Source organism: Salmo trutta, chromosome 10 (genome assembly GCF_901001165.1).
Source record: "Salmo trutta chromosome 10, fSalTru1.1, whole genome shotgun sequence".
In the NCBI taxonomy this organism is placed as follows: Eukaryota; Metazoa; Chordata; class Actinopteri; order Salmoniformes; family Salmonidae; genus Salmo; species Salmo trutta.
The window spans coordinates 2,491,794-2,506,028 of record NC_042966.1 but is presented as its reverse complement, the minus strand read 5'-3'; the positions used below and the strand labels follow the sequence as shown (position 1 = coordinate 2,506,028).

The following is a 14,235-nucleotide window of genomic DNA, read 5'->3' as shown; positions in this document are numbered from 1 at the left end:
AGAACACAGACACTGGACAGAGGAAGATTGGAAAAAAGTGTTATGGACAGACAAATCTAACTTTGAGGTGTTCGGATCACAAAGAAGAACATTCGTGAGACGCAGAAAAAATGAAAATATGCTGGAGGAGTGCTTGATGCCATCTGTCAAGCATGATTGAGGCAATGTGATGGTCTGGGGGTGCTTTGGTGGTGGTAAAGTGGGAGATTTGTACAGGGTAAAAGGGATCTTGAAGGAGGAAGGCTATCACTCCATTTTGCAACGCCATGCCATACCCTGTGGATGGCGCTTAATTGGAGCCAATTTTCTCCTACAACAGAACAATGGCCCAAAGCGCAGCTCCAAACTATGCAAGAACTATTTAGGATAGAAGCAGTCAGCTGGTATTCTGTCTATAATGGAGTGGCCAGCACAGTCACCGGATCTCAACCCTATTGAACTGTTGTGGGAGCAGCTTGACCGTATGGTACGTAAGAAGTGCCCATCAAGCCAATCCAACTTGTGGGAGGTGCTTCAGGAAGCATGAGGTGAAATCGAATCAGATTACCTCAACAAATTGACAACTAGAATGCCAAGGGTCTGCAAGGCTGTAATTGCTGCAAATGGAGGATTCTTTGACGAAAGCAAAGTTTGAAGGACACAATTATTATTTCAATTAAAAATCATTATTTATAACCTTGTCAACGTCTTGACTATATTTCCTATTCATTTTTCAACTAATTTCATGTATATTTTCATGGAAAACAAGGACATTTCTAAGTGACCCCAAACTTTTTGAACGGTAGTGTACATCCCCCAAATTCCCACTAATAATGACCAACTTCTTTTAACAGGCATTTTATAACATTTTGAAGACGGACAGGGTGTGTTCATAACTCTCTATCTTGTTAGTTATCTAATACATCCAAGTTGGCTAGATTTTAAATAGAAATGTTAGCGGGCATTACAGGTCTCATAAACAATCTCTCAAGCATGAGCCCACATGCTAGTGAATAGCCAGCTAATCTTTATATTTAAAGTCTAGCTAACTTGGATCAATTAGCTAGCTAACATGGTAGAACAGTTGAACTGCTATGAACACACCCTGTCCGTCTCCAACTGTTTGAACAGCATGCTAGTGAATAGCCAGCTAATTTTTATATTTAAAGTCTAGCCAACTTGGATCTATTAGCTAGCTAACATGGTAGAACAGTTGAACTGCTATGAACACACCCTGTCTGTCTCCAACTGTTTGAACAGCATGCAAGCCTGTGAAACTACAGTTCATTTTGAGGTTTTGCTTTTCTCCACTGGGTCTCATTGCTATTTTAGTGCAGTCCATCTCATTGTTTATTTGAACTGCTACTGACCACCCTGACTACCCTATCCCCTTTCTATAGGTTACCTGCTGTCCAAGGTGGAGGAAAAGGTGGGCTCCCCGGAGCGGCCCCTCTCGGACCTGGGCCTCATCAGCTACCGCAGCTACTGGAAGGAGGTGCTGCTGCGCTACATGTACAATTTCCAGGGCAAGGAAATCTCCATCAAAGGTGATAGAGAGGACTTTACATAGAACTGAATTTTTCACACAAAAATGTGTGTGCTTAATGCCACACTTTACTGTGTTAAGAGGATTTGGAAAGAATGTACAATTAGTTTAGGGTCAAAATGACGCTGTCAAATTATGTGGCTTGTTCAGGTTACACACACACACACTTTGCACACACTCGCACACATACATCATCTCCAAAGTGTTCCTTTTCAATTGCTACTATGGTTATGCATATCCTTCTTATATTTCTTCTGTTACAAACATTATAGTTTGGGCCTGTCCAAGTAGGGCAATTCTCCTCTCATAACTCATTTGTCTCTAGGTGCATCCAGCTGCTCAACATACACTAAGCACTTTAAAACTGGGAAGACTACCCTTGATTTTGCACAGTTTTTGCAAGTTTTTGCTGTACCTTGTGTGTATGTAGCCTTACGTGGTTGTTGTCATCTGTGTCATGTTGTCTGTAAATGTTGATGATTTAATGTTGTTAATTATGTGGCTTCAGGTTAGCCTAAATGTCATTTGAACACGTTAGCAGATTTTCTACCAAGCATTTGAATGGTTAGGAATAGCATATGAAATGGTACACTCTTGGCAGGATTCTCTTTTTTGAATGAGTGTGTGAAGAGCTGTGTGTTATGTGTGTGTGTGTTCAGAGATCAGCCAGGAGACAGCCGTGAACCCAGTGGACATTGTCAGCACCCTGCAGTCCCTGCAGATGCTCAAGTACTGGAAGGGAAAGCACCTCGTCTTGAAGAGACAGGTACTGTATGTGTCCCCTTCACGAAGGAGATGTGTGTCATGACAATATCAACATCGGTTAACCCTTTGTACTCTGATCCCATATATGGGATCAAAATGGGTGACTTGGTCACTGATAAATGTTTAAATTGGAACGCAGTGGCTGTACAGTAACAAACTATAAATTACGTATTGGGTCTTCGCTTTACAACGACGTATAGCTTTCAACTGACAAATGTTTTAAATGGGACCACCACCCCCTAAAAATGTGCTTGCTTCAGTTCCTCCCAAGGCACAGCCAGGAGATACATTTTTTACAAAAATGAACTTTTTGAAGACTCTACCCCTGAGTAATGAAAGTGTATTGAAATTACTGTGCACACTTTGAAGAGGTGTGGCCATTTGGAGACACCAGTTAGACCTGTCACTCAAACCCTTGTATTTAAAAAAATATATTTCACCTTTATTTAACCAGGTAGGCTAGTTGAGAACAAGTTCTCATTTACAACTGCGACCTGGCATATTGTATTTTTTTGTCTGGTCATGTTCTATCTACCCCAAGTTTTGGCATGAATATTCTTGTTATATTATTGTTATACTATTTCCAGATTTTGTTATCGACAAATGGTTGCAAAAAGTACAGTAAAGGTAAAATGCACATCAAATCAACAGTGTAATGTTTGAATGTGGTTCTGTCTCAGGTGAACTGTCCTCACCTTTGTTCCCATTCAATTGCTACCGTGTTATACATATCCTACTCATATTTTTTCTGTTAGGCATTTCAATTTGTGCGTGAGTGCAACATGACAATATCAATTTTGATTGTTTGTCAGTTAAAACCCTACGTTTCTCCTCTTAAATAAGTTGTCCTTAGGTGCATCAAACTGTTCAACATGCACTAGACTAGACACTTAACCTGGGAAGGAGAAGTCCTGTGGACATTTGAGCTATCCTTGGTTTTGCACTGTATTTATCATGTACAGTGCCTTCGGAAAGTATTCAGATCCCTTGACTTTTTCCACATTTTGTTACGTTACAGCCTTAAACTAAAATGTATTAAATTAAACAATTTTCTTAGCAATCTACACACAATACCCCAACAGGTTTTTAGAAATGTTTGCTAATTTGTTAAAAACAGAAAAACAGACATAACTTATTTAGATAAGTATTCAGACCCTTTGCTATGAGACTCAATTGAGCTCAGGTGCTTCCTGTTTCCATTGATCATCCTTGAGATGTTTCTACAACTTGATTGGAGTCCACCTGTGGTAAATCTCTGCAGCACTCCACCAATCAGGGCTTTATGGTGGAGTGGCCAGACAGAAGCCACTCCTCAGTAAAAAGCACATGACAGCCCGCTTGGAGTTTGCCAAAAGGCACCTAAAGGACTCTTAGACCATGAGAAACAAGATTCTCTGGTCTGATGAAACCAAGATTGAACTCTTTGGCCTGAATGCCAAGCGTCACATCTGGAGGAAACCCGGTACCATCCCTACGGTGAAGCATGGTGGTGACAGCATCATGCTGTGGGGATGTTTTTCTGCGGCAGGGACTGGGAGACTAGTCAGCAGGGACTGGGAGACTAGTCAGCAGGGACTGGGAGACTAGTCAGGATCAAGGAAAGATGAACAAAGCAAAGTACAGAGAGATCCTTGATGAAAACCCGCTCCAGAGCGCTCAGGACCTCAGGCTCGGTCGAAGGTTCACCTTCCAACAGGACAACAACCCTAAGCACAGCCAAGACAACGGGGAGTGGCTGAATGTCCTTGAGTGGCCCAGCCAGAGCCTGGACATGAACCCATCTAACATCTCTGAAGAGACCTGAAAACAGCTGTGCAGGAACACTCCCCATCCAACCTGACAGAGCTTGAGAGGATCTGCAGAGAATAATGGGAGAAACTCTCAAAATACAGGTGTGCCAAGCTTGTAGTGTCATATCCAAGAAGACTCAAGGCTGTAATCGCTGCCAAATGTGCTTCAACAAAGTAAGTAAAGGGTCTGAATACTTATGTAAATGTGATATTTAATTGTTTTATTTATTTTATAAATTAGCAAAAAATGTATGAAAACAGTTTTTGTCATTATGGGGTATTGTGTGTCGATTGATGAGGGAAGAAAACAATTTGTCAATTTTAGAAGAAGGCTGTAACCTAGCAAAATGTGGGGAAAATGAAGGGGTCTGAATAGTTTCCGAAGGCACTGTATTTGCTGTAGCTTGTGCGTATATAACCCTATCTATCTGTTTTATGTGGTTGTCATCTATGTCATGTTGTCTGTGAATGTGGATGACTTAATGTTGTCTTTGACTCAGTGCTCTTGAATCTGAAGCAAATTCCTGTAAAAGGCCAATAAATTCTATGAACTGAACTCCCCCTTACAGGATCTGATCGACGAGTGGAAATCCAAGGAGACCAAAAGAGGCAGCAACAACAAAACCATTGACCCCAGTTCGTTAAAATGGACCCCGCCCAAAGGGACATAGGCTAAAGGCTCACAAGTGAGCCACCTAATAAACTCTTCTTTCTTCTACCACTCCTGCCAGGATAGGAGTCCTATCAACACCACAGTGTTCTTTCTTCTATCCCTCCATCCACCCTGTATAGCTGCCCTTTACTAGCTTTTTCTTGTCTGGAGGAACTCTCGTCCCCTGTTTTACATTTCGACTCGTATTTATATTTTAGAAATGTGTCACCAATCAATTCTTGGCTTAAATATTGTTAAACAATGAAAGTTGGAGAATTTTAGTTGATGACTTTTGTTTTAAACGATCCACCTAAATCAAGATAAGCTACGAATGTTTTTACACCTCGTCGAAGCCTTGTACCGAAAGCTCAGACTCTAGTGGATCACATAATGAATGTTTTGCTTCTTTGTCCTCCAAAAAAATACATACTTCTGACCTGCTGCAGCATTCCTGGCTTTTTATTTTATTTCATTCAACACAGTGGCAGTTGTTTGCAGAGACAAGTGCTTTTTTTGAGATAGAATATACAATAATCATCGGCATGAATTTTGATACCTTAAAGACATTGCATTTTTTCTTAAAAGTATGAGATACTGTTTCTTTTTTTTATGCGTTGATATCTAAATTGTATAGATCCTGTAAACATTGAAATCGGAAATCTTTTTTTCTAGCTGTAGTAATACAGGAGTTGGTCCCATGCCTCTTGTGAATCTGCCAAATCAGGAAATACAAATAGTACAGAATACCAGTTCAAATGTTTGGTTTGCATTTAGTCATCATAAATACAGGTTTTACATGTATATTTAACATTTTAAAATGTTTTACTGTGCAAACTACATTACAATGTTACAAAGTGCTCTCAGGTTTTAACCATAACATCAATGTATAAGAAATACCTGGTTGTGTGTGTGATCCTTCTGCAATATCGATCGCAGTGCTTGTAGCATCTGGAATGATTCTTGTGAACAATTCTGCAGCAACAAAAAAGCATTTGTTCATGGCGCACAACTGGAATTGTTGGTACCTGTTTTATTGTTTAAACCTTTGGTGTTACTTCTCTGTGCTGTGTTTTTGTCATAATTTTTTTGTATTTTTAATAAAATTACCTTGAGATTTTATATGGAGTTTAATTATTCTTACCCCCACTTGATGCTCTTCTTCCCATAAGTCCAACAAACATCTCCCCTTTATTTCCTGTTGAAGACAAAATCAGGAAAGATTCATTTAAAAGGAGATGCGTTGTTAAATTTAAAACAGGTTTTAAATCCATGTAATGCAGAAAAATTACTCATACTGTTGGTTTGCTGATAGGATTTGGACACTGAATAATCTAAAATATAGTGTGTGAACGGTGGACCAGAGAGTTCTGAATAGGCTACCACTATATTCCAAAAAAGTGTTTGTCATTACTCCAGTGTTCTATACTTACGTCTTCTATTCACTCGAATAGGCTGCGGCTGAACAGGCTGCGGCTGAACAGGCTGCGGCTGAACATCTGTAGTAAAAGGTACCTGATAAGCACTCAAATGTATTTGAGTTTAAAAAGACAGGCGATTTGCTTTGAATATTTGCTTTGCTTGTTAATTAGATATAATACATACTGAATATAAATACAGTACACACCATACAATGTGTATTCTAGTCTACCTTAATCCTGTAATAAGATCCCTTTTACAGATTTGCACAGGAAGAACATTAGTGTTACCTGAGCGTTTGCCCATGAGCCCGTAGAACTGATGGGCTTTAGATCTCTTAATCAGACTAGCCACTTGGCTGGCCAATCTCTTCTCCAGTGGCTCATCCTGGCAAAGAGATTAAAGACAAGATTATTATTTTGTTGTTGTTGATTCATTTGCATGATTTATTTTCTCCACAATAGTGACAATTATTGCTATGTAATAATGTTTTTGGTTCAAATCATTAATATATCAACTATATGAATCTCACTTACCTGCCAGTCTTTGGATACCCAGTGTTCCTTGTCAACACTAAAAGACAATCCCTGGCATGTATACACCAGGGAATACAGGGTAACTATTACCAGCTGGAATTTCCAAATATCCATTGAGTGTAATGATACCAGACAAAGCTATATTCAAATAAGCCTATTTTTACTTCAGAAATAAATATTTGAATTAAATAATAATCGTTTGCTGTTGAGTGAGCTCAGAAAATATCTATTTGTTCAGCTGGATAGAGGGCTGTGTCTATTCCTTTTCTGACTGATCCTCCGCTGGCTGAATATAATGTGCATTTTATACTACAGTACCCCATACAGCCTCATGTCCCCTCCCCTCAATGCCATCAAATCCTCAAGCTCATACCATTATTACGCAGTATCTAAGAAATATGGCACATTTTTTACGTCATGCAAAGAGTTGCATGAAATAGATTTTTGCGAACCTATATGTACATAATTCAGTGTAAAAAAAATGGTGAGGTGAATGCAACAAGCTGTATTTCAGTTTGATCGCTTGGGCTGATGATATGCATAATGCTCAGTATCTAATTTACAGAAAATGGAATTGTACAACTTATCCATGGTTTGCTTTAAAAGTTTTACCTGGTGCTAAACTCATTTTCTGTGGGTTTGATTGTATTGGGAACTGAGTTTACATTTACATTTAAGTCATTTAGCAGACGCTCTTATCCAGAGCGACTTACAAATTGGTGCATTCACCTATAATTGTGTAATTGATTTGCCTCATTTCCTATAATGCACTGTCTTGAAAGCGCTCTTATCTGATCTGTATGTATGCAATTCACAGTTAAATATTTGCAATTTTAAATTGGATTCTGTTATTTCCATGTTTGTCATAACCGGATCTCAATATTTGCCAGGAAATAGCAGCCTCATTTGTGACCTTTTGATCTTTCTCTTTGATGTGAGGGGGCATGAAAGCAGGCGCCTGACATATTTGAACAATGACTTGTAAATAATGTCTTCTGTTCCACAGTCAGGGGTTACCTGTTCACCAATTGACTTAGTGAATCATGCCTGTCTGTACAGGAGGACAGCCCAATATAGACCTCATAAGGTCAAAAAACAACCTAAAAAACAACCGAAGTGGATTGCTACATGGCTTGGTCATTTGTGTCTGTCTTGAGAAAGCAGTGTGCACCATGGTATACTATCCTGAGTGATGGGGTGGATACAGCTCTGTGAAATTGCCTCATGTTGGCCAAAGTCAGATGAACAAAGCACCAGAAAATCTGAGTCTCTCATATGGGTTCGTCAATAATAAGCCACATTTTAGTGACCTAGAGTACTTCAGGCTTTTCTTGAGAGATATGGCTATAGCAAGCAGATGGTATTTCCTAACAGCACTGAGGGTAGTGTTATAACCAGCTGAGAGAGATGCTCTCGAACCACAATGTCATGCTGTGCTGCAACAGCTGATTTGTTTTTTTATATATACACTACATGGCCAGAGGTATGTGGACACCTGCTCGTCGAACATCTCATTCCAAAATCATGGGCATTAATATAAAGTTTGTCCCACCTTTGCTGCTATAACTGCCTCCACCCTTCTAGGAAGGCTTTCCATTATATCTTGTTACATTGCTGCGAGGCCTGGCTCACAGTCGGCGTTCCAATTCATCCCAAAGGTGTTCAGTGGAGTTGAGGTCAGGGCTCTGTGCAGGCCAGTCAAGTTCTTCCACACTGATTTCGGCAAACCATTTATGTATGGACCTCGCTTTGTGCACTTGGGCATTGTCATGCTGAAACAGGAAAAGGACTTCTCTAAACTGTTGCCACAAAATTGAAAGCACAGAATCGTCTAGAATGTCATTGTATGCTGTAGAGTTAAGATTTCCCTTCACTGGAACTAAGGGGCCAGAACCATGAAAAACAGCCCCAGACCATTATTTCTCCTACACCAAACTTTACAGTTGGCTCTATGCATTGGGGCAGGTAGTGTTCTCCTGGCATCCGCCAAACCCAGATTCGTCTGTCGGACTGCCAGATGGTGAAGCGTGATTCATCACTCCAGACAACTCGTTTCCACTGCTCCAGAGTCCAATGGCGGCGAGCTTTACACCCCTCCAGCCGACGCTTGGCATTGCACATGGTGCGGCTTCTCGGCCATGGAAATCCATTTCATTAAACTTCCAACGAACAGTTATTGTGCTGACGTTGCTTCCAGAGGCAGTTTGGAACTCGCTAGTGAGTGTTGCAATCAAGGACAGACTATTTTTACAAGCTATGCGCTTCAGCACTCGGCGGTCCCTTTCTGTGAGCTTGTGTGGCCTGCCACTTTGCGGCTGAGCCGTTGTTGCTCCTAGACGTTTCCACTTCACAATAACAGCACTTACAGTAGACCAGGGCAGCTCTAGCAGGGCAGAAATTTAACCAACTGACCTGTTGGAGAGGTAGCATCCTGTGACAGTGCCACGTTGAAAGTCCTTGAGCTCTTCAGTAAGGCCATTCTACTGCCAATGTTTGTATGGAGAATGCATGGCTGTTTGCTCGATTTTATACACCTGTCAGCAACAGTTGTGGCTGAAGTAGCCGAATCCACTAATTTGAAGGGGTGTCCAGATACTTTGTATACATAGTGTACTTTTGAAGTCGGAAGTTTACATACACTTAGGTTAGAGTCTTAAAGCTAGTTTTTCAACCACTCCACAAATTTCATGTTCACAAACTATAGTTTTGGCAAGTCGGTTAGGACATCTACTTTGTGCATGACACAAGTAATTTTTCCAACAATTGTTTACAGACAGATTATTTCACATTTGTGAGCTTGCTCATGTTTGTGAGAAAGAGAATTGTAATGAGTTGCCTTAGAACAAGCATTTAGGTTTAGGGTTGTAGTTCTAGAAATACATATCTCCTTCCAGTTCTCTGCTGACAATGACTGGAACAAACTACAAAAATCTCTAAAACTGGAAACACTGTATCACAATTCCAGTGGGTCAGAAGTTTACATACACTAAGTTGACTGCCTTTAAACAGCTTGGAAAATTCCAGAAAATGATGTCATGGCTTTAGAAGCTTCTGATAAGCTAATTGACATCATTTGAGTCAATTGGATGAGTACCTGTGGATGTATTTCAAGGCCTACCTTCAAACTCAGTGGCTCTTTGCTTGACATCATGGGGAAATCAAAAGAAATCAGTCAAGACCTCAGAAAAACAATTGTAGACCTCCACAAGTCTGGTTCATCCTTGGGAGCAATTTCCAAACGCCTGAAGGTATCACGTTCATCTATACGAACAATAGTACGCAAGTATAAACACCATGGATCCATGCAGTCGTCATACCGCTCAGGAAGGAGATGCTTTCTGCCTCCTAGAGATGAACGTACTTTGGTGCGAAAAGTGCAAATCAATCCCAGAACAACAGCAAAGGACCTTGTGAAGATCATGAAGGAAACAGGTACAAAAGTATTTATGTCCACAGTAAAACGAGTCCTATATCGACATAACCTGAAGGGCCGCTCATCAATGAAGAAGCCACTGCTCCAAAACCGCCATAAAAAAAGCCAGACTACGGTTTGCAACTGCACATGTGGACAAAGATTGTACTTTTTGGAGAAATGTCCTCTGGTCTGATGAAACTGTTTGGCCATAATGACCATCGTTATGTTTGGAGGAAAAAGGGGGATGTTTGCCAGTCGAAGAACACCATCCCAACCGTGAAGCACGGGGGTGGCAGCATCATGTTGTGGGGGTGCTTTGCTGCAGGAGGGACTGGTGCACTTCACTAAATAGATGGAATCATGAGGAAGGAAAATTATATGGATATGAAGGTCCAGGCCTACTGTCTGGACCTCTGGCAGTCTCTATGGGGGTACCACAGGGTTCAATTCTTGGGCCAACTCTTTTCTCTGTATACATAAATGATGTCGCTCTTGCTGCTGGTGAATCTCTGATCCACCTCTACGCAGACGACACCATTCTGTATACTTCTGGCCCTTCTTTGGACACTGTGTTAACAACCCTCCAGACGAGATTCAATGCCATTCAACTCTCCTTCCGTGGCCTCCAACTGCTCCTAAACACAAGTAAAACTAAATGCATGCTCTTCAACCGATCGCTGCCTGCACCTGCCCGCTAATCCAGCATAACTTCTCTGGACGGTTCTAACTTAGAATTTGTGGACAACTACAAATACCTAGGTGTCTGGTTAGACTGTAAACTCTCCTTCCAGACTCACATCAATCATCTCCAATCCAAAGTGAAATCTAGAATTGGCTTCCTATTTCGCAACAAAGCATCCTTCACTCATGCTGCCAAACATACCCTCGTAAAACTGACCATCCTACCAATCCTCGACTTCGGCGATGTCATTTACAAAATAGCCTCCAATACCCTACTCAACAAGCTGGATGCAGTCTATCACAGTGCCATCCGTTTTGTCACCAAAGCCCCATATACAACCCACCACTGCGATCTGTATGCTCTCGTTGGCTGGCCTTCACTTCATAATCGTCGCCAAACACATTGGCTCCAGGTCATCTACAAGACCCTGCTAGGTAAAGTCCCCCCTTATCTCCGCTCACTGGTCACCATAGCAGCACCCACCTGTAGCACGCACTCCAGCAGGTATATCTCTCTGGTCACCCCTAAAGCCAACTCCTCCTTTGGTCGTCTCTCCTTCCAGTTCTCTGCTGCCAACGACTGGAACGAACTACAAAAATCTCTGAAATTGGAAACACTTATCTCCCTCACTAGCTTTAAGCACCAGCTGTCAGAGCAGCTCACAGATCACTGCACCTGTACATAGCCCATCTATAATTTAGCCCAAACTACTACCTCTTCCCCTACTGTATTTATTTATTTTGCTCCTTTGCACCATATTATTTATATTTGAACTTTGAACTTTCTTCAAACTACAAATCTACCATTCCAGTGTTTTTCTTGCTATACTTTATTTACTTTGCCACCATGGCATTTTTTTGCTTTTACCTCCCTTATCTCACATCATTTGCTCACATTGTATATAGTCTTATTTTTTTTTCTACTGTATTATTGACTGTATGTTGTTTACTCCATGTGTAACTCTGTGTTGTTGTATGTTGTCGAACTGCTTTGCTTTATCTTGGCCAGGTCGCAATTGTAAATGAGAACTTGTTCTCAACTTGCCTACCTGGTTAAATAAAGGTGAAATAAAAAATAAAATAAAATAAATGAAGCAACATCTCAAGACATCAATCAGGAAGTTAAAGCTTGGTTGCTAATGGGTCTTCCAAATGGACAATGACCCCAGGCATACTTCCAAAGTTGTGGCAAAATGGTTTAAGGACCACCAAGTCAAGGTATTGGAGTGGCCATCACAAAGCCCTGACCTCAATCCTATAGAAAATGTGTGGGCGGAACTGAAAAAGTGTGTGCAAGCAAGGAGGCCTACACACCTGACTCAGTTACACCAGCTCTGTCAGGAGGAATAGGCCAAAATTCACCAAACTTATTGTGGGAAGCTTGTGGAAGGCTACCTGAAACATTTAACCCAAGTTAAACAATTTATAGGCAATGCTACCAAATACTAATTGAGTGTGTTGTTAACTTCTGACCCACTGGGTTGTTAACTTCTGACCCACTGGGAATGTGATGAAAGAAATAAAAGCTGAAATAAATCATTCTCTCTACTATTATGCTGACATTTCACATTCTTAAAATAAAGTGGTGATCCTAACTGACCTAAGACAGGGAATCTTTACTAGGATTAAGTGTCAGGAATTGTGAAAAACTGAGTTTAAATATATTTGGCTAAAGTGTATGGAAACCTCTGACTTCAACTGTATAAATATATATATGTATATGTATGTGTTTATTTTTATATATAAGTGACACGAAGTGACTAAATGTTTTGCAAAGGCCATCCATTTATCTCTAGAGGTTAATTACGGTGTAACGAAGCCTTTTATATTTTAAACTAAATTTAAAACTAAATACATGCTCTTCAACCGATCGCTGCCTGCACCTGCCCGCCCGTCCAGCATCACTACTCTGGATGGTTCTGACTTAGAATATGTGGACAACTACAAATACCTAGGTGTCTGGTTAGACTGTAAACTCTCTTTCCAGACTCACATCAAACATCTCCAATCCAAAGTTAAATCTAGAATTGGCTTCCTATTTCGCAACAAAGCATCTTTCACTCATGCTGCCAAACATACCCTCGTAAAACTGACCATCCTACTGATCCTCGACTTCGGCGATGTCATTTACAAAGTAGCCTCCAATACCCTACTCAATAAACTGGATGCAGTCTATCACAGTGCCATCCGTTTTGTCACCAAAGCCCCATATACTACCCACCACTGCGACCTGTACGCTCTGGCTGGCCCTCGCCAATCCCACTGGCTCCAGGTCATCTACAAGACCCTGCTAGGTAAAGTTCCCCCTTATCTCAGCTCGCTGGTCACCATAGCAGCACCCACCTGTAGCACGCGCTCCAGCAGGTATATCTCTCTGGTCACCCCCAAAGCCAATTCCTCCTTTGGCCGCCTCTCCTTCCAGTTCTCTGCTGCCAATGACTGGAACGAACTACAAAAATCTCTAAAACTGGAAACACTTATCTCCCTCACTAGCTTTAAGCACCAGCTGTCAGAGCAGCTCACAGATTACTGCACCTGTACATAGCCCATCTATAATTTAGCCCAAACAACTACCTCTTCCCCTACTGTATTTATTTATTTTGCTCCTTTGCACCCCATTACTTCTATTTCTACTTTGCACTTTCTTCCACTGCAAATCTACCATTCCAGTGTTTTCCTTGCTATATTGTATTTACTTCGCCACCATGGCCTTTTGTGCCTTTACCTCCCTTATCTCACCTCATTTGCTCACTTTGTATATAGACTTATTTTTCTACTATATTATTGACTGTATGTTTGTTTTACTCCATGTGTAACTCTGTTGTTGTATGTGTCAAACTGCTTGCTTTATCTTGGCCAGGTCGCAATTGTAAATGAGAACTTGTTCTCAACTTGCCTACCTGGTTAAATAAAGGTTAAATAAATAAATAAAATAAATATGATATTTGGTTAGGCCATATAAAATGCTTGCTTTTCTACTTGAATCATATAACCTTTTATTATGAGCAGTATATTTTTTCCAGCATAGTCTGAACATAAAAAGTATTCGAGGAGCAATTACTTGTCAATTGGGTGTTCTAAGGACGTCCTCTTGAAATCTGGGTGACACACACATCAAATGCTTTGAACTCTGCACAGGTGCTCCACAAAGCAAGAAAAACATACGGCAATTTGAGCTTAAAGGCAATTACACCAGAACAGCCCTTGTGTCGTGTGCCCACAGACTAAAAGACGGCTAACGTTGAGTGGTGAATCAAAAGGAATCATAGGTCCTTCATTTGCATGTGAAATGGCTTCCTACAATGGGCTCCTATAATGACTACGCCAATATTTTTCCATGTTACACAGCATAAACCAGTGGCAGTTGAACAACCCAAGCCCAAGAGGATAGATAGCCTTCCACTGGGCTTGATTTTGACTTGACATGGATCACTGCATCACTTCTGTCCATGCTT

At 40.9% G+C, this 14,235-nt stretch overlaps 2 protein-coding genes across 3 annotated transcripts in view; one reads left to right on the top strand and one right to left on the bottom strand.

Annotated features, from left to right (window-relative positions):
- The window catches only part of LOC115200954 (histone acetyltransferase KAT7), a 29,569-nt gene extending 23,718 nt beyond the window's left edge, over positions 1-5,851 (top strand). For both annotated transcript variants that reach the window (XM_029764106.1, XM_029764105.1), the window contains exons 12-14: positions 1,380-1,526; positions 2,185-2,291; positions 4,650-5,851. In XM_029764106.1, coding sequence (XP_029619966.1) covers positions 1,380-1,526; positions 2,185-2,291; positions 4,650-4,751 — 356 coding nt within the window. In that variant the 3' untranslated portion in view covers positions 4,752-5,851. The remainder of the gene's footprint in view (positions 1-1,379; positions 1,527-2,184; positions 2,292-4,649) is intronic.
- LOC115200955 (protachykinin-like) lies at positions 5,174-7,108 on the bottom strand. The gene is made up of 4 exons (XM_029764107.1): positions 6,685-7,108; positions 6,439-6,535; positions 6,163-6,228; positions 5,174-5,927 (listed from the first exon to the last, which is right to left on the bottom strand). Exons 1-4 carry the CDS (start codon positions 6,796-6,798, stop codon positions 5,860-5,862), a joined length of 345 nt encoding a protein of 114 aa, XP_029619967.1. The 5' UTR covers positions 6,799-7,108; the 3' UTR covers positions 5,174-5,859.
- Between the last annotated feature and the right edge of the window lie 7,127 nt (positions 7,109-14,235).

Bases quoted from the DNA above. Each gene is read 5' to 3' on its own strand.
- LOC115200955 (XM_029764107.1), bottom strand. From the start codon at position 6,798: ATGGATATTTGGAAATTCCAGCTGGTAATAGTTACCCTGTATTCCCTG. The intron at 6,229-6,438 runs GTAACACTAATG...CTTTTACTACAG, and splicing joins GCTCATGGGCAAACGCTCAG to ATGTTCAGCCGCAGCCTGTT. The intron at 5,928-6,162 runs GTAAGTATAGAA...TGTCTTCAACAG, and splicing joins TATTCGAGTGAATAGAAGAC to GAAATAAAGGGGAGATGTTT.